This window comes from Lepus europaeus, chromosome 4 (genome assembly GCF_033115175.1).
Source record: "Lepus europaeus isolate LE1 chromosome 4, mLepTim1.pri, whole genome shotgun sequence".
NCBI classification, from domain to species: domain Eukaryota; kingdom Metazoa; phylum Chordata; class Mammalia; order Lagomorpha; family Leporidae; genus Lepus; species Lepus europaeus.
The window spans coordinates 44150715-44166014 of record NC_084830.1 but is presented as its reverse complement, the minus strand read 5'-3'; the positions used below and the strand labels follow the sequence as shown (position 1 = coordinate 44166014).

The 15300-nt window shown below is 39.0% G+C and overlaps 1 protein-coding gene across 1 annotated transcript in view; it reads right to left on the bottom strand.

Annotated features, from left to right (window-relative positions):
• Positions 1-15300, bottom strand: part of STK3 (serine/threonine kinase 3) — a 317866-nt gene that overhangs the window by 264424 nt on the left and 38142 nt on the right. The window contains exons 2-3 of the mRNA XM_062188183.1: positions 7781-7861; positions 9-137 (exon numbers count right to left, since the gene is read on the bottom strand). Coding sequence (XP_062044167.1) covers positions 9-137; positions 7781-7861 — 210 coding nt within the window. The remainder of the gene's footprint in view (positions 1-8; positions 138-7780; positions 7862-15300) is intronic.

Genomic DNA, 15300 nt, shown 5'->3' with positions numbered 1-15300 from the left:
CCCCATACCTGTCACATTGCTGCATTATGGAAATTTCTTTAATTATTTCCTGAAGATCTGACTCCACAGGTACTTGTTTAATTGCAACAACTTGTCCAGATTCCTTATGTATTGCTTTAAATACACTTCCATAAGACCTAAAAGAAATCAAGATATTATTTTTTTCCTATTGAACTTTACAACTATTTTATAAAAAGTCTACCATAAGTTTCTATGTGAGGTCTTTTCTTTTTTAAAACAATATTTAAATGGTAAAATGTCAAAGTAAGTAAATAACAATAAGAAAAGTTAATGAATTATAGCTTCACTGCTCCAATAAGACTTAAAATAATCAAGATAATGTACAGTAAGTTACTATTTCTCTGATGAATGAAAGAAACAGACTTACGGTTTGTCAACTCAAACAAATGCAGCGTTAAGAAGATACAAATGAGAATTAAAAGAATGAAATGTAGATTAAAAATAGCCAAAGTTGCAATTTGGGAGAAAAGGCTGATTTCAAGCAAAATAATCCCCAGAATATCAAAGTCCTATCCTTTTCAGAGTCCTGAAAGCCTGCTGAAACCCTCAGCTGGTGACAGCATAACACCAAAGTTAGAGAAGCAAGGAATTTTCAGCTCTCTGGTTCTCTCTGAATTATAGATGCAAGGTCTCCTCAAATGTTCCTTTCAGGATCTTCTCAAGAGAAAGACCACATATTCACAGGTAAATAAAATGAGGGAGAGAGAAAATCTAACGGCTGCTGGTCCAAAAACAGTATCTGCTACAATTCTTGGAACTTTGCCAATTAAATATTCATATGTCATTTTTTTTGACAGGCAGAGTGAGACAATGAGAGGGACACAGAGAAAGGTCTTCCTTCCATCGGTTCACCCCTCAAATGGCTGCTATGGCCAGCACACTGTGCCGATCCGAAGCCAGGAGCCAGGTGCTTCCTCCTGGTCTCCCATGCGGGTGCAGGGCCCAAGCACTTGGGCCATCCTCCACTGCCTTCCCGGGCCACAGCAGAGAGCTGGACTGGAAGAGGAGCAACCGGGACAGAATCCAGCACCCCAACCCGGACTAAAACCCAGAGTGCCGAGGCCACAGGCAGAGGATTAGCCTAGTGAACCATGGCAATGGCCAAATATTCATATGTCTTAAAAGCAAAAACAAGGAAGTAATTTGTGCTTTAGCGTGAACCAGAATACTGCTACTTATTGGGTTCTTATTATAAACCAGGAACTACACTAGTTATTTTATATGCATTATCAAATTCAACCTTCTCAATGGTGAGGAAAAATACTATTATCATCATTACAATATGAGGAAACAGAGACTAGATACAAGTCCAGAATTCAAATACAATCTGATTCCAAAGACCATGCTCTTCTCACTATCTTATTTCTACAGAAGATAAGCAAGTCACTGGAAAACATGAAATGTTTCCTATCTTAGGAATCAATGCATAATTATTTTCAAATTTACAGTCTTTCAAAATAAGTTAAAAAGCAACAATAAAGTAGCTACTTCAACAAGATGAATTTTATCCTATCCCCTGATTTCTTTGGACTCTCTGAAGTGATTTAATCCAGTTTGCTATCCAAATTCACCTTGGTGGGGGGGGAGGGGGTAGTGACACATGTGTCTGTGTGTGTGTGTACATATTCCTTTAAAAGCCACTACAGAATTCAGTGCCAGATCGTCTACTGCCAATGAAGCAACCTCATCCCTGCTTTTAAGGACTCTTGAGCACTGCAGAAGAGAAGCTGCTGGGAACCCTATTTCCAGAATTCCTTTTCCTGAATGATTCTCAGTTAAGAGTTTGCCTATGAGAAGAACATGTATGAAACCTGAATGCAAAACACTGAGCCATTATTCTCCAGATGTATTTGTAACAGATGCACCGACAGATAGGAGATACACAGCTACTTCTTGCTGAGCTTCGGATCACCACCACACTGCTACAGGCTGACAGTAGAAGTTTCTCAAAGACTCTTCAGGTTTCCAGCAGACTCCTAGAGATCTGAGAAACTCCCACTTTAGGCTGAGCTCGTCAGTGTTGGTTCTCCAATCTAAGCAGCAGCTTCCATGACCTCTGCATCGCTTGCCCTTCTACAGTTCATTTGAGCTCCCGACTTTACACAAAATGCCTCATACTCACAGTACACAGAGTAACCATAACCTGCTTCCAGTGTTGTTTTTGGTAGATGAAGTGGTTCCAAGGGAAAGAAACTTAAAGATGAAAATCTTGAATTAGCTCTTTTTTAGATATGTACACAGTGAGGTAACAAATAGAAAACTGACAGCCTGTGATATTCAGGGGCAAAATAATTATGTAAATTTCCACCCTTGGTCATCTGGAGTTCAGGGGAAGCTTCAAAAGACCAAGTAGCTAAATAGGTAGAGTGTATGGTGAAAGCAGGGTGCAGAGGATACAGGATGGGCTGCTGCCTCTGCCTGTACTGGAAAAGGTAGAGAACTAATGTTAACAATCTCAGGACTTACATGTCCAGCTCAAGACTAGGAGAATCAGAAAACTCAATGTCCCAAATGAATTTCTTAATTCTTAATTTCTCACAGGGCTGAGATTTCTGAAAAATCACTCAAAGTGTGACCTTGTCAGCAGATTAATTTACACTGCAAACTGAATTCATATCACCAGGTCTCTTATGTCAAAGTTAAGGCATTTAGAGAACTGGTATTGAAACATTTAAGTCGATTCTCATGATCTCAGTATCCTGAATACCCAAATCCTTCAAAGCTCCTCTTTGCTAGAAAAAGGGACTGAGAAAATTTGCATTATAATGCCTGAAACTATAATGACCTCACACAGGGCAGTCACTTTGAAGGAGAATATAGATCTGTCTATAAATCATTCCACTACCACCTCTCATTGCTTCCAGACCTACTCAAATCTCAGAGAAATCATGGTGCATGGTCGGGGACATAAAACTAACCCCAAAATAGCTAACCATTAAATTAAAAATTTATAAGATTTTACCAATTTTTATAACAGAATTCCATAGAAACTATGTGGGAATGGTATTTCGGTTTAGCTATGGTTTGACTATATGGCCAAAGGGTTCTTATGTTAGAAGCTGTTCTCCAGTGTGGCAGTGCTAGGAAGTGGCTGACGTTTTCAAAGGTAAGGATCAGTGCAAGGTAATTTTATCATTAAGGGCTCTGTCCTCAGAAGGGATTACTGTTTTCAGGGAGTGGGTTCTCACAACTACGAGTTAATAATAACATGTTTGGGCTTTTTTTTTTTTTTTTTAAGATTTTATTTATTTGAGAGGTAGAGTTAAAGACAGAGAGAGGGAGAGACATAAAGGTCCAACCATTGCTTCACTCCCCAAGTGGCCACAATGGCCCAAACTGGGCGATCCAAACCTAGAAGTCAGGAGCTTCTTACAGGTCTCCCACACAGGTGCAAGGGCCCAAGTAGTTGGGCCATCTTCCACACTTTCCCAGGCCTTTAGCAGAGAGTTGGATTGGAAGAGGAGCAGCTGGGACATGAACCAGTGTCCATATGGGATGCCCGCACCACAGGCAGAGGCTTAGCCTACTACACCATAGCACTGGCTCCAGTTGTAAGTTGTTACAGAAGAACATACCCCCAAATCCTTCTCTGGCTTCCTGTGTCACCACGTTGAGTTCTCCTTCCCACAACCTGCTCCTGTCCTGTTGTGAAGCAGCCAAAGCCGAGGCAGAACCAACGGAATTGCCCAATCCTGAATTTTCAGCCTTAAAAACTATGAGCTAAATAAACCTCTTTTCTTTATACAATGCCCAGCCTCAAGTATTTTGTTATAGTAATGGAAAATGAATGGATACAAACTGATTCCAAGATTTCTAGGGAGAAGGAAATTTATTGACACAGATGTAAACCTAGAAATATCAGACTCAGTGACTGGCTCAAACTGTTGGTGGTGTCCCCGACAGTTTACTCACGTGTTTAATTGAAACCTGAACTTACCAGTGGTCTGTGTTAAGTGAGATGCCAAACACTCCTCAGTACACATTGAAGAAAGGCAAACAAAGGCTCAAGGAAATGGAACACTGGAACGGATCTATGTTAACATGCCTTGTTTACCTACTCCCTATTTTTATGGAGAAAGTCCAGAGGGTACTAGCATCAAAGAAAGCTCCATAATGCAGGACAGAGACAGCAGAAATGTAAGCATATTTAATGGATGATGGGACTCTTAAGACAGGAGCAACAGGGGCTGGTGCTGTGGCACAGTGGGTTAACGCCCTGGCCTGAAGCGCCGGCAGCCCATGTGGGCGCTGGTTTGAGTCCCGGCTGCTCCACTTCCGCTCCAGCTCTCTGCTGTGGCCTGGGAAAGCAGTAGAAGATGGCCCAAGTCCTTGGGCCCCTGCACCCACATGGGAGACCCAGAAGAAGCTCTTGGCTCCTGGCTTCGGATTGGTACAGCTCTGGCCGTTGCAGCCAATTGGGGAGTGAACCATTTGAATGGAAGACCTCTCTCTCTCTCTCTCTCTCTCTCTCTCTCTCTAACTCTGACTTTCAAATAAAAAATAAATAAATAAAAAGACAAGAGCAACAGCAACATCTATCCACCGGAGATGGGTGGATATGGTTTTTCCATAATGGGAAGCAGCATAAAGCAAAATTACAATCTTCAATTTTCTTTTTCTTTTTTTGCATCTAGGGTTTAATATTAAAGCTGTCAAAGCTTCAAGGTCAGCACTGTGGTATAGCAAGTTAAGCCACCCCATATATGCCTGCATCCCATATCAGAGTGCTGGTTTGAGTCCCAGCTACTTGGCTTCCAATCCCATTCCCAGCTAATGCTGCTGAAAAAGCAACAGATGATGCCTGGACCTGGATGGAGTTTCTGGCTCCTGGCTTAGAAGTGGCCCAGGTCCAGCTGTTGCAGAAATTTGAGGAATGAACCAGCAAGTTGAAGATGTCTTTGATCTCTCTTTCTCTCTGTTTTTTTTTTTCTCTCTCTCTGTCACACTTTCAAATAAATCTTTTTGAAAATAGTAACAAAATAAAATAAAGTTATGTTGCCTTCTTAACATTAAATACAATTATTTGTCCTGTATAAAAATTGGATACAATTTATTTGGTACCATTTTTGGGGCAAAGGATGATAAAATACACAAAATATAAAATTTACTTTTTAAAACATTTTTAAGTATATCACTCAGTGTCACTTAGCGGGTTTACAATGTTGTGTAACCATTACTAACATGTAGTTTCAAAACACGTGAAATAGGCTGTCTCTATGGATTTATCTATTCTGGATACTTCAAGCAAAATCATGAATCAGGTGACCTTTTCTACTGGACTTCTTTCACTAATCATAATTTTTTTGAGGTCGAATCACATTATAGCACTGTATGAGTAGCTCATTCCTTTTCACGGTTAAAACACTAGTGCATAGATGTGCCACATTTTTACATTTTGTTTATCCACTCTTCAGATGACAGACATCTGGAGTTATGTTTTCATTTTGGTTACCGTGAATAGCAATGCTCTGAGCTGGTGTTTTTTGAATTAGCACTTAATCACCTTTCTATGTTATCTGTGGTAACTGATTTAAGTTGTAACTTAGGCTGTCAATTTATGTAATTTATACTTTACTAGGAAATATTCAGTTGATTCTGGATTTTTTTAAAGATTTATTTATTCATTTGAAAGGCAGAGTTATAGGGACAGAGAGAGCAGAGACATCTTTTCAGCTGCTCTTCACTCTCTACCAGGCCAAGCCAAAGCCCGGAGACAGGAACTCCACCCAGGTCTCCCACATAGGTGGCTCCTCCCAGGCACATTAGCAGGGAGCTGGAACAGAAGTGGAGCAGCCAGGATTCAAACTGGTGCTCATATGGAATGCCAGCACCACAAACAGTTTAACCCACTGCACCACAAGTGCCAGCCCCTCTTCTGGATTTTTAAATCAGTTGTTATAGAGCAGCATATGGTAGTCAATTCTTCAAATCACTTCTCTATCAATGGTCATATTTTCTTTATTATTCCAAGTCTAATACATTTTGCTCTAACTTGTTTTGTCAACATCAGAAGAGATTAAAGTGTTTTATCTATCTGTTCGCAAACTTTTGTGTTCATCATTTAAATTTTAGTTTTCTATTTCACTAATTGAAGCATTTTCTTTTATTAATTCTCTCTTCGTAATTTTTCTTTTATTTTATTATTTTTCTGATTTCTTTAAGCAAACACTAAGTTTCTAATTTTTCACCTTTCTTCTTCAGTAATGAAAGAATTTAAAACTAAGTCTTTCTCCCTACCAAGTTTTGCTGTTTTCCACAGAAATGTTGGTACAATGTATCCTCCTTCTCACTGGTTTCTAGATAATTTGTAATATCCTATTCAATCCATGGGTTATTTTAGAATATGTCTTCCAATTTCCTATCTTTGTCAATATTATAGTTACTTACTTCTAATTTAGGTTGTAATCAGAAAATGTGACCTGTAAGACTTTATTTAGAATTTGTAGGGGGTTTTTCGGAATTTTTAGAATTTGTAGGTTTAAGTCACTGCCTGCAATGCTGGCATCCCATACGAGGGCCAGGACTCCAATTGCGATCCAGTTCTCTGCTAATGAATCTAAGAAAGCAGCAGAGGATGGCCTAATTCCTTGGGGTCCTGCACCCACATGGGAGACTGGGAAGAAGTTCCTGGCACCTAGCTTCAGCCTGGCCCAGCCCCATCTGTTGCGGCCGTTTAGGGAGTGAACCAGCAGATTGATCTCGTTCTCTCTCTCTCTCTCTCTCTCTCTTTAAATATATATATGTATGTGTGTGTATATATATATATATTTATATTTATATAATAGACAAAGTTTTATATATACGTACATATATATGTATATATATAAAACTTTTGTATATATATACATATATATGTATATATATAAAACTTTGTCTTTCAAATAAATAAATCTTTTAAAAAATTGTAGTTTTTCTCTGCCCACAAATATACCCTAAAAAAAGGAAGAATGCAAGGATATATGAGGGTACTTTTAAAAGTTCATAGAGGGGCTAGCATTGTGGCAGAGCAGGTTAAGCCATCACCTGCCATGCCAGCATTCCATATGGGTGCTGGTTCAAGACCCAGCTGCTCCACTTCCAATCAAGCTCCCACCTAACTCACCTGGGAAAGCAGCAGAAGACAGCCCAAGTGATACTTAGTGATGATCTGATTTCATTTCATCCATCTTACATTTACCTTATTATATTACATTTTTGTATTCTCTATTTCCTTTTCTTGTTCTTGCTGAGCTGCTGTTAATTCTATTTTGCATCTTTTATTATTCTTGAAGCTGTCTTGTATGCCACTGCATTAAATGCTCCCTACCTTTTTCTGTGTTCAGTATGAAACGTTTCTCTACTGCTATTTTGAAGCCATGTCATTATTCCTCTGCCTACACATATTGTTTCCTCATTGAGACATACTATTCACACCTATTATTTTACCTTTTCCCAAATAAAACGAGCCCAAGGTCCTAAAAAAATGACCAAAGTTAAAATCTTTCAACCCTATTAATGAGAATGTCAGAGAATGAACTAAACCACCTAGAGACCCTTTCAAACTCTAGGTTTTCCCTTTTATATGGACTACTTCTTTGAAAAATACTTATTACCAGATCTAGCACAATATGATCTTTAAAATTCCCTGCTGACTGCCAAGTTTAATTGCTATTACTATTCAAGTCAAGCCATATACTCTAGTTGAAAAATTAATGTCACAAAGTATTTTTTAATTGTTTTGTCATTATTTGAATACTACTTTCATATTTTTTATACTTACCCTTCTCCAAGCTTCTCTAGTACATCAAAAACTTCTTCAGGTTGCTTAGTCAAGCTGTCTTCACTCAGCTTTTTTAGCTTACTGTACAGAAAAAGAAAATATTTTCTTTAAGCCCTTTTACAAGATTTCTATTTTTAATAAGCAATATATTCAGATGGCTCAAAAATCAAACAATAAAAAAAAGGTGTAAATAGTCTGCCCCCACTCATATTCCACATGTGCCCAGCAGCACCCCCAAACTTTTATTACTTACTTGTGAGACCTTTATACCTTTCTAATCCCCACCCTTTCCATTTTTAACACAGCATAGCATTGTTATCACACTCTTCTTTATACAAGATTAATATATAGTCCTATGTTCTATGTTGGAGATTTTTACAACACCAGCACACAAAAAGTATCCTCATTCTTTTTAATAGCTACATCCTGTTCCATTACAGACACAGCATATCTTACTTGCCCTATCTTTTACTTATAGACTTCTAGGTTCTCTTTTGTTATAACAAATAATGCTGCAATGAATAACATTACACATAAGTCAAATCTTACATGGCTAATATAGGATAAATTCCAGAAGTGAAACTATGAGGTCAAGAGAATACACACATATGCATACACATGCATACAAATATGAAAGAAACTGCAATTAAATAATTAAAATAAAAATAAGAAAGGCTGGAAGAAGGAGGGAGGGTAGGGTAGGAAGTATTGTTATGTTCTTAAAACTATATATATGGGAGAGCAGGTAAAGCCACTTCCCATGATACTGGAATCCCATATGGGTGCTGGTTCATGTCTTGGCTGCTCCACATATTACTCACCTCCCTGTTAATGGCCTGGGAAAAGCAACTGAAGATGACCCAAGTGTTGGGCCCTTGCCATCCACTTGGAAGACCTGGAAGACGCTCCTGGCTCCTGGCCATTATGGCCATTTGGGGAGGGAACCAGCAGATGGAAGATTTCTCTCTCTCTCTCTCTCTCTCTCTCTCTCTCTCTGGTTCTGTCTCCCTCTCTCTCTCTCTCTGCAATTCTGGCTTTTCCATAAATAAAGAAAGAAATCTTTTAAAAAATATTTAAAAGAAATTTGTATGTATTTCATATATACAGATATATGAAATACATGAAATTTGTTCCCTTTATATAAATAAAAATTGCAATTAAATTTACACTGACAAGTATATATAACTATATACTCATCATGATTGACATAATTTCAATAATGTGATATAACTAACACAAGAGATCACTATCATGGAGTCAGCATTGTGTCATAGCAGGTAAAGCCACTGACTGCAGTGCCGGCATCCCATATGGGTGCCGGTTCCAGGCCCAGCTGCTCCACTTTTGATCCAGCTCTCTGCTATGGCCTGGAAAAGCAGTAGAAGATGGCCCAAATCCTTGGGCCCCTGCACAGCATGGAAGACCCAGGACGAAACTCCTGGCTCCTGGCTTCAGATTAGCTCACCTCTGGCCGTTGTGGCCATTTGGGGAGCAAACCAGTTAATGGAAGACCACCCCCCGCCCCGCCTCTGCCTCTTTGTAATTCTGCCTTTCAAATAAATAAATTAAATTTAAAAAAAGATTACTATCATAACTATTAGTAATTATTACAATTGTTGATTACATTATGGTATAATTTTATCTATAAGTGTATGTTACACAAATACACATGTACATAATAGTTCCCCTGACCCCCGTCTCTTGTTCCTCTTTTCATTTCTTCAGCTACCTTAAACAGCATTCTGAAAATATTACATGAACAATTTCAGAAACAAACAATTCATGAGTTTTAAACTGTGTGACATTCAGAGTAGCACAATAAAATTTCACTCCATCCTAGTCCATCCTGCCTGGGACATAAATCATTGTTTGTCCAAAGTATCCAGGCTGTGTATGCTACCCATCACTTAGTAGATTTCTTGGTTATCAGACTGATTGTCACAATATTAAAGTGCTTTTGTTAAGTAACCCTTATTTTACTTAATAATGGTCCCAGGGCTGGCATTGTGGTGGTGACAATGGAATTCCATATGAGTGCAGGTTTAAGTCCTCGCTGCTCCACTGCCAATCCTGCTCCCTGCTAATAACCTGGGAAAAGCAGTGGAAAATGGCCCAGGTGCTTGGGCCCCTGCATCAATGTGGGAGGCTGGGATGGAGTTCACAGCTCCAGCTTCATCCTGGCCCAGCCATAGCTATTACAGCCATTTGGGGAATGAACTAGCAGATGGAAGCTATCTCTCTCTCTCTAATTTACCTTTCAAATGAATAAATAAATCTTTTTTTAAAAAATGGCCCCAAAGTATAAGAGTAGTGATGTTAGCATTTTAGACATGCAAAAGAGAAGCCATAAAGTACCTTCTCAAGTGAAAAAGTGAAATAAAAGATATTTTGAGGAAGAGAGATCACATAACTTTTATTATAGTAAAATTATTACAATTATTCAAATTCATTAGTTATTATTGTTAATGTCTTGCTGTACTTAATTTATAAAGTAAGGTATGTATGTATAGAAAAAAAACAATATATATAGGGTTGGCACTATCCGTGGTACCAGGCATCCACAACAGTCTTAGAATGGTATCTCCCTTGGACAAGGGGATCTACTATATTGATGGAGATTAGCAAGTTGTTCTCCACAGGGCTTATACCAATTTATTCTTCCATATATAAGACAGCTTCTTTTCCCACAATTCCACCACAATAGGGTATTTAATCAAATTGTCTGGATTTGGGCAAGTTTATTAACTCTGAGTAGATTTAATTTGTATTATGAGTGAAGATGAACATTTTTTCATATGGCTATGAAACTGCGCCACCTGTTCACATTCTTCACTAGTTTCCTACTGTCAGTCTTTTTCTTATCCTAGCCTTTTTTTAGGTTACAAATATTTTCCTTTGTATTTTGACCTCACTTACATGTTTTAAGTTTTGTGGTCTATTTGACTGTTTGCCATACAGAAATGTCATTGTTCTGTTTTGTTTTTGCTTTTGTTAAATCATCCATCTGCCATGTGGAGATATCTGGAAACAAGAATTGAGACTACACACAGCATGTTCGACATAGGAAAAATAATTCAGTATGACTGAAAGACAAAGTAAAACTGATCAGCATGCAGAGGTAAGCAGGCCTAGGTAAAACACAGCCTTGGGAATGTTAACAAATTTTATTTTAAAATGATCACTTCCTCTGAAATGCAGAGAAAGAATTTTCAGTGAACCAGGGCAGAGAAGAACGATCTAGGAGCTGATTCAAAATATAAATGTATAGTAATTCAGCACTAGCAGTAAGAATGGAGGGAAGATGAACTATTCAGGATATAAAAGAGATAGCAGCAACAGAAGAATGTGTTTTGATTAAATATGGGATTATGACAGAAGCTGATCTTGTCTCTTAACCTTTGGCAAAGGCAAATAAGCAGAAAGCAATGCCACTTACAGGCTAGCAGCATCAGGAAAATGGTTTGGAGAGAAATCTGCTAGGTTCAGTTCTAGTCAACAAAATGTAAATTTCCAATAAGCAATTAGGTATGTAAATCCAAGGAAAGATCTGATGTAAACATATAGTTCTTGGTGTCATCAGCACATAAATAGAGCCTAAAGCCATGAGAAGGGACAAAATCGTCAAGAAAATACCTTAAGTAAAAAATAAAGAACAAAACAAAACAGACACCAATATTAAAGAAATGAGATGGGAGCCAGCTCCATGGCGTAGTAGCCTAAGCCTCCGCCTGCAGTGCCGGCATCCCCCTGCTCCTCTTCCAATCCAGTTCTCTGCTTGTGGCCTAGGAAAGCAGTGGAAGATGGCCCAAGGACTTGGGCCCCTGAACCAACGTGGGAGACCCAGAAGAAAATCCTGGCTCCTGGCTTCAGATTAGCTCAGCTCCGGCCTTTGCAGTCATTTGGGAAGTGAACCAGCAGATGGAAGACCTTTCTCTCTGTTTCTCCCTCTCTCTGTCTATAATTCTACCTCTCAAATAAATAAATAAAATCTTTAAAAAAAGAAAAAAGAAATCAGGTCATAAAGCACAAGAAGGTAATAATTTGACCATATCAAGTGCTACTGAAACTTGAAACAACTTAAGAGACTTAAATATACGTGGCAGAATTTCCACTTCTGGCAATGAGGGAGTAATAGGATGAAAAATTATGTTAGATGTAAATCACTAGATGATTCAACAAAATATAGGACACAACTATTTCACACTTTGTGTAACAGGCATTCCTGGACTGAGATCTTCAAAAAAGGGGAAAAAAATTAGATGAACCCTTCCATCACCGAGGTGCCCAATCTAGAGGCTAAGGCAGAACCTAGCACAGGATGTGAAGAACAGAAAGGGAACCAAGGAATTCAGATAAGTTGAAGAATCAGAGATTGATGTTTAGGAAGGTGAAGCAACTAGAATTTGTATTACAGAGTAAAGAGAGAGAGGGCATAAAAAGCACTCTGGCCTCAGAATCAGCCCTTAAAGCATTCAGATCTGGCCAAAAATCCCATGAAAGTTTCTCAGGCATGGAAAGCCAAGACACTCTGGTAAAAAAATGACCTAAATGAAAGATCTCTGTGAATGAGATCCCAGCGGAAAGAATGAGCCATCAAAGAAGGAGGTACCTTTCTCTGAATGGAGGAGAGAACTTCCACTTTGAATATGACCTTGTCTTAACAAGATCAGAGTTGGTGAACTCAAGAGGCTTCCATAGCCTTAGCAGCTCATGACAAGAGCCTCGGGTGATTACTGACGTCATAAATAAGAGTGTCAATTGTTAAATCAACAACAGGAGTAACTGTGCACTTGCTCCCCATATAGGACCTCTGTCCTTAATGTGTTGTACTATGAGAATTAACGGTAAAACTAGTATTCAAACAGTACTTTATGTGTCTGTGTGGGTGCAATCTGCTGAAATCTTTACTCAGTATAGAGTTGATCTTCTGTATATAAAGATAATTAAAAATGAAACTTAATGAAGAATGGGATGGGAGAGGGAGTAGGAGATGGGATGGTTTGGGGGTGGGAGGGTGGTTATGGGGAAAAAACTGCTATAATCCACAAGTCGTACTTTGGAAATTTATATTTATTAAATAAAAGTTTTCTAAAAGGGGGGGGGGCATTATACAAAGAAAGAAGCTCAGCAATTTCCATAGGCGTTTCTTTGAGTATCTGGCTGAATGCCAATCTGTGCATGTTAACAAAATCTCCTCAAAGCCCAGCAAAACCAATTTCCTAAAGGAGGTGGAAAAAAATGACCAGGGAGCAATAAAAAGCACAATTCCCAGAGGTCTCACAATGCTGGGAATCTTTCCCACCAGCAAGAGTTGAAAGGACTCCTTGAATACAAAGCTCATTCAATAGAGAACTCAGAATGACCTTGTTTCAGAGAAGAGGCTATATTACTGAGAAAGATAAAGGTTATTCCAGATTCTCCCTAGGGGAACCTAGAAACAAGCCTCAGAAACATCAAATCAATCTATATTGGTAACAACTGCTTACCAGAACAAGCCCTTCTAGGGCTGTGGAATCTTTTCTGCCAAGGGCCATTTGGATATTTATAACATCATTCATGGGCTATACAAAATTATCAACTTAAAAGTTGGCTTGCAATAGATATACTAAATTTTGGGTCCACATGCAATTGCCTTGGCAAGGCCAGACCAAATGATTTCATGGGCCTCATATGGCCTGTGGGCCAGATGGACCCCACCCCACATAACAAAATCTAGTGCTAACAAATGTAAAATCAATGGTGTCAAAAACAGTCAAAAATCACTAGACATATGAGAAATCAGGAACTACAACTCATAAAGAGGAAGAAAAAACATAAGATAGACCCAGAAACAATAGAGATGGTGAAATTAATAGATAAACAGCCTATAAAAATAATATGCCTCCATGTACTCACAGATATTAAAGAAAATGAAAGATGCATTCGGGGGTGAGGGGTATGAAAAAACCAAATGGAAATTTAAGAAATGAAAAATAAAATACTTGAAATGAAAATTTCACTGGATAGGAATAAAAACAGATAAGTCACTTGAAGAGGAAAATTTGTTTCTTAAAAAAATAAAAGGGAGAAAAATCTAAGTCCCACACAAAATAACAATGGTATAATTAGTGGATAGGGAAAGATGAGAAGGAAGGGCAGGAGACAGAGAGCAGCCAAGATACAATATAGTAAAATTGTTGAACACTAGGGAAAAAGAGAAATACTAAAAGTAGTCACAGGAAAGGTATTACTTACGTAAGAACAAAAATCATGATGACTATAGACTTATTTTCAGACACTAAGCAAACCAAAACACAATGACATCTTTAAAGTACTAAAAGGCACAGCAGTAAAGACACCAGTGTCTCACACAGAAATACATGGGTTCAGTTCCAAGATCTGACTCCAGCTTCCCGCCACTGCAAACTCTGAGAGGCAGAGGCACTGGCTCAAATAATTAGGTTTCTGTCACCCTCATGGAAGACCTGGATTGCATTCCTGGCTCCCGGCTTCAGTCTTGGCCAGCCCCAGCCGTAATAGGCATTTGGGGAGTGGACCAGCAGGCAGGAACACTCCCTCTGTTTGTCCTCCCTCTCTCTCTCTCTTTTCTGCTTCTCAAGTAAATAATTAAAAAGTTTCTAAAATGAAAAAGAATACCAATAAAATACACCAAATTCGCAAAACCAAAACCACATGATCATCTCAACTGTTAACAGAAGAAGCATTTGACTGAAGTTAACCCCAATTAACAATAAAAATACTGAACAAATTAGAAACAGAAAGTAATTACCTCAACATATTAAAAAGCCATAAATGAAAAGTCCACAACTAATGTCATATCCAAGAAGAAAAACTGAAAGCTTTTCCCCAAAGATCAGGAACAAAGGATGCCCGTTCACATCACCACTGTTACCATAGTACCGTCACTGTGAGCCAGGGCATTTAGACAAGAGAAAGAAATAAGAGGCATCCAAATAGAAAAGAAATAAAAGCCAGGTAGTTTGCAGAATATATAATCTTAAATTTAGGAAACCTGAAGATTTGATTTTGCTTTCTCTCTCCCTCTCTCTCTCTCACACACACCCACACCCACACACACACACACACACATAGATACAAAACTGTTACAGCTAATAAGCAATTTTACCACCAAAGCTACAGGACACAAAATCAACACACAAAAATCAGATGCATTTCTATGCCTTAAAATAGTCAGTCCTGAAGAGAAATTAAGAGGGCCGTTGCCGCGGCTCACTAGGCTAATCCTCCGCCTGTGATGTCAGCACCCTGGGTTTTAGTCCTGGTTGGGGCGCCGGATTCTGTCCCGGTTGCTCCTCTTCCAGTCCAGCTCTCTGCTGTGGCCCAGGAGAGCAGTGGAGGATGGCCCAAGTGCTTGGGCCCTGCACCCATATGGGAGACCAGGAGGAAGGACCTGGCTCCTGGCTTCAGATCAGCGCAGCACGCCGGCCGTAGTGGCCATTTGGGGGGGTGAACCAATGGAAGGAAGACCTTTCCCTTTCTCTCTCTCTCTCTCTCTCTCT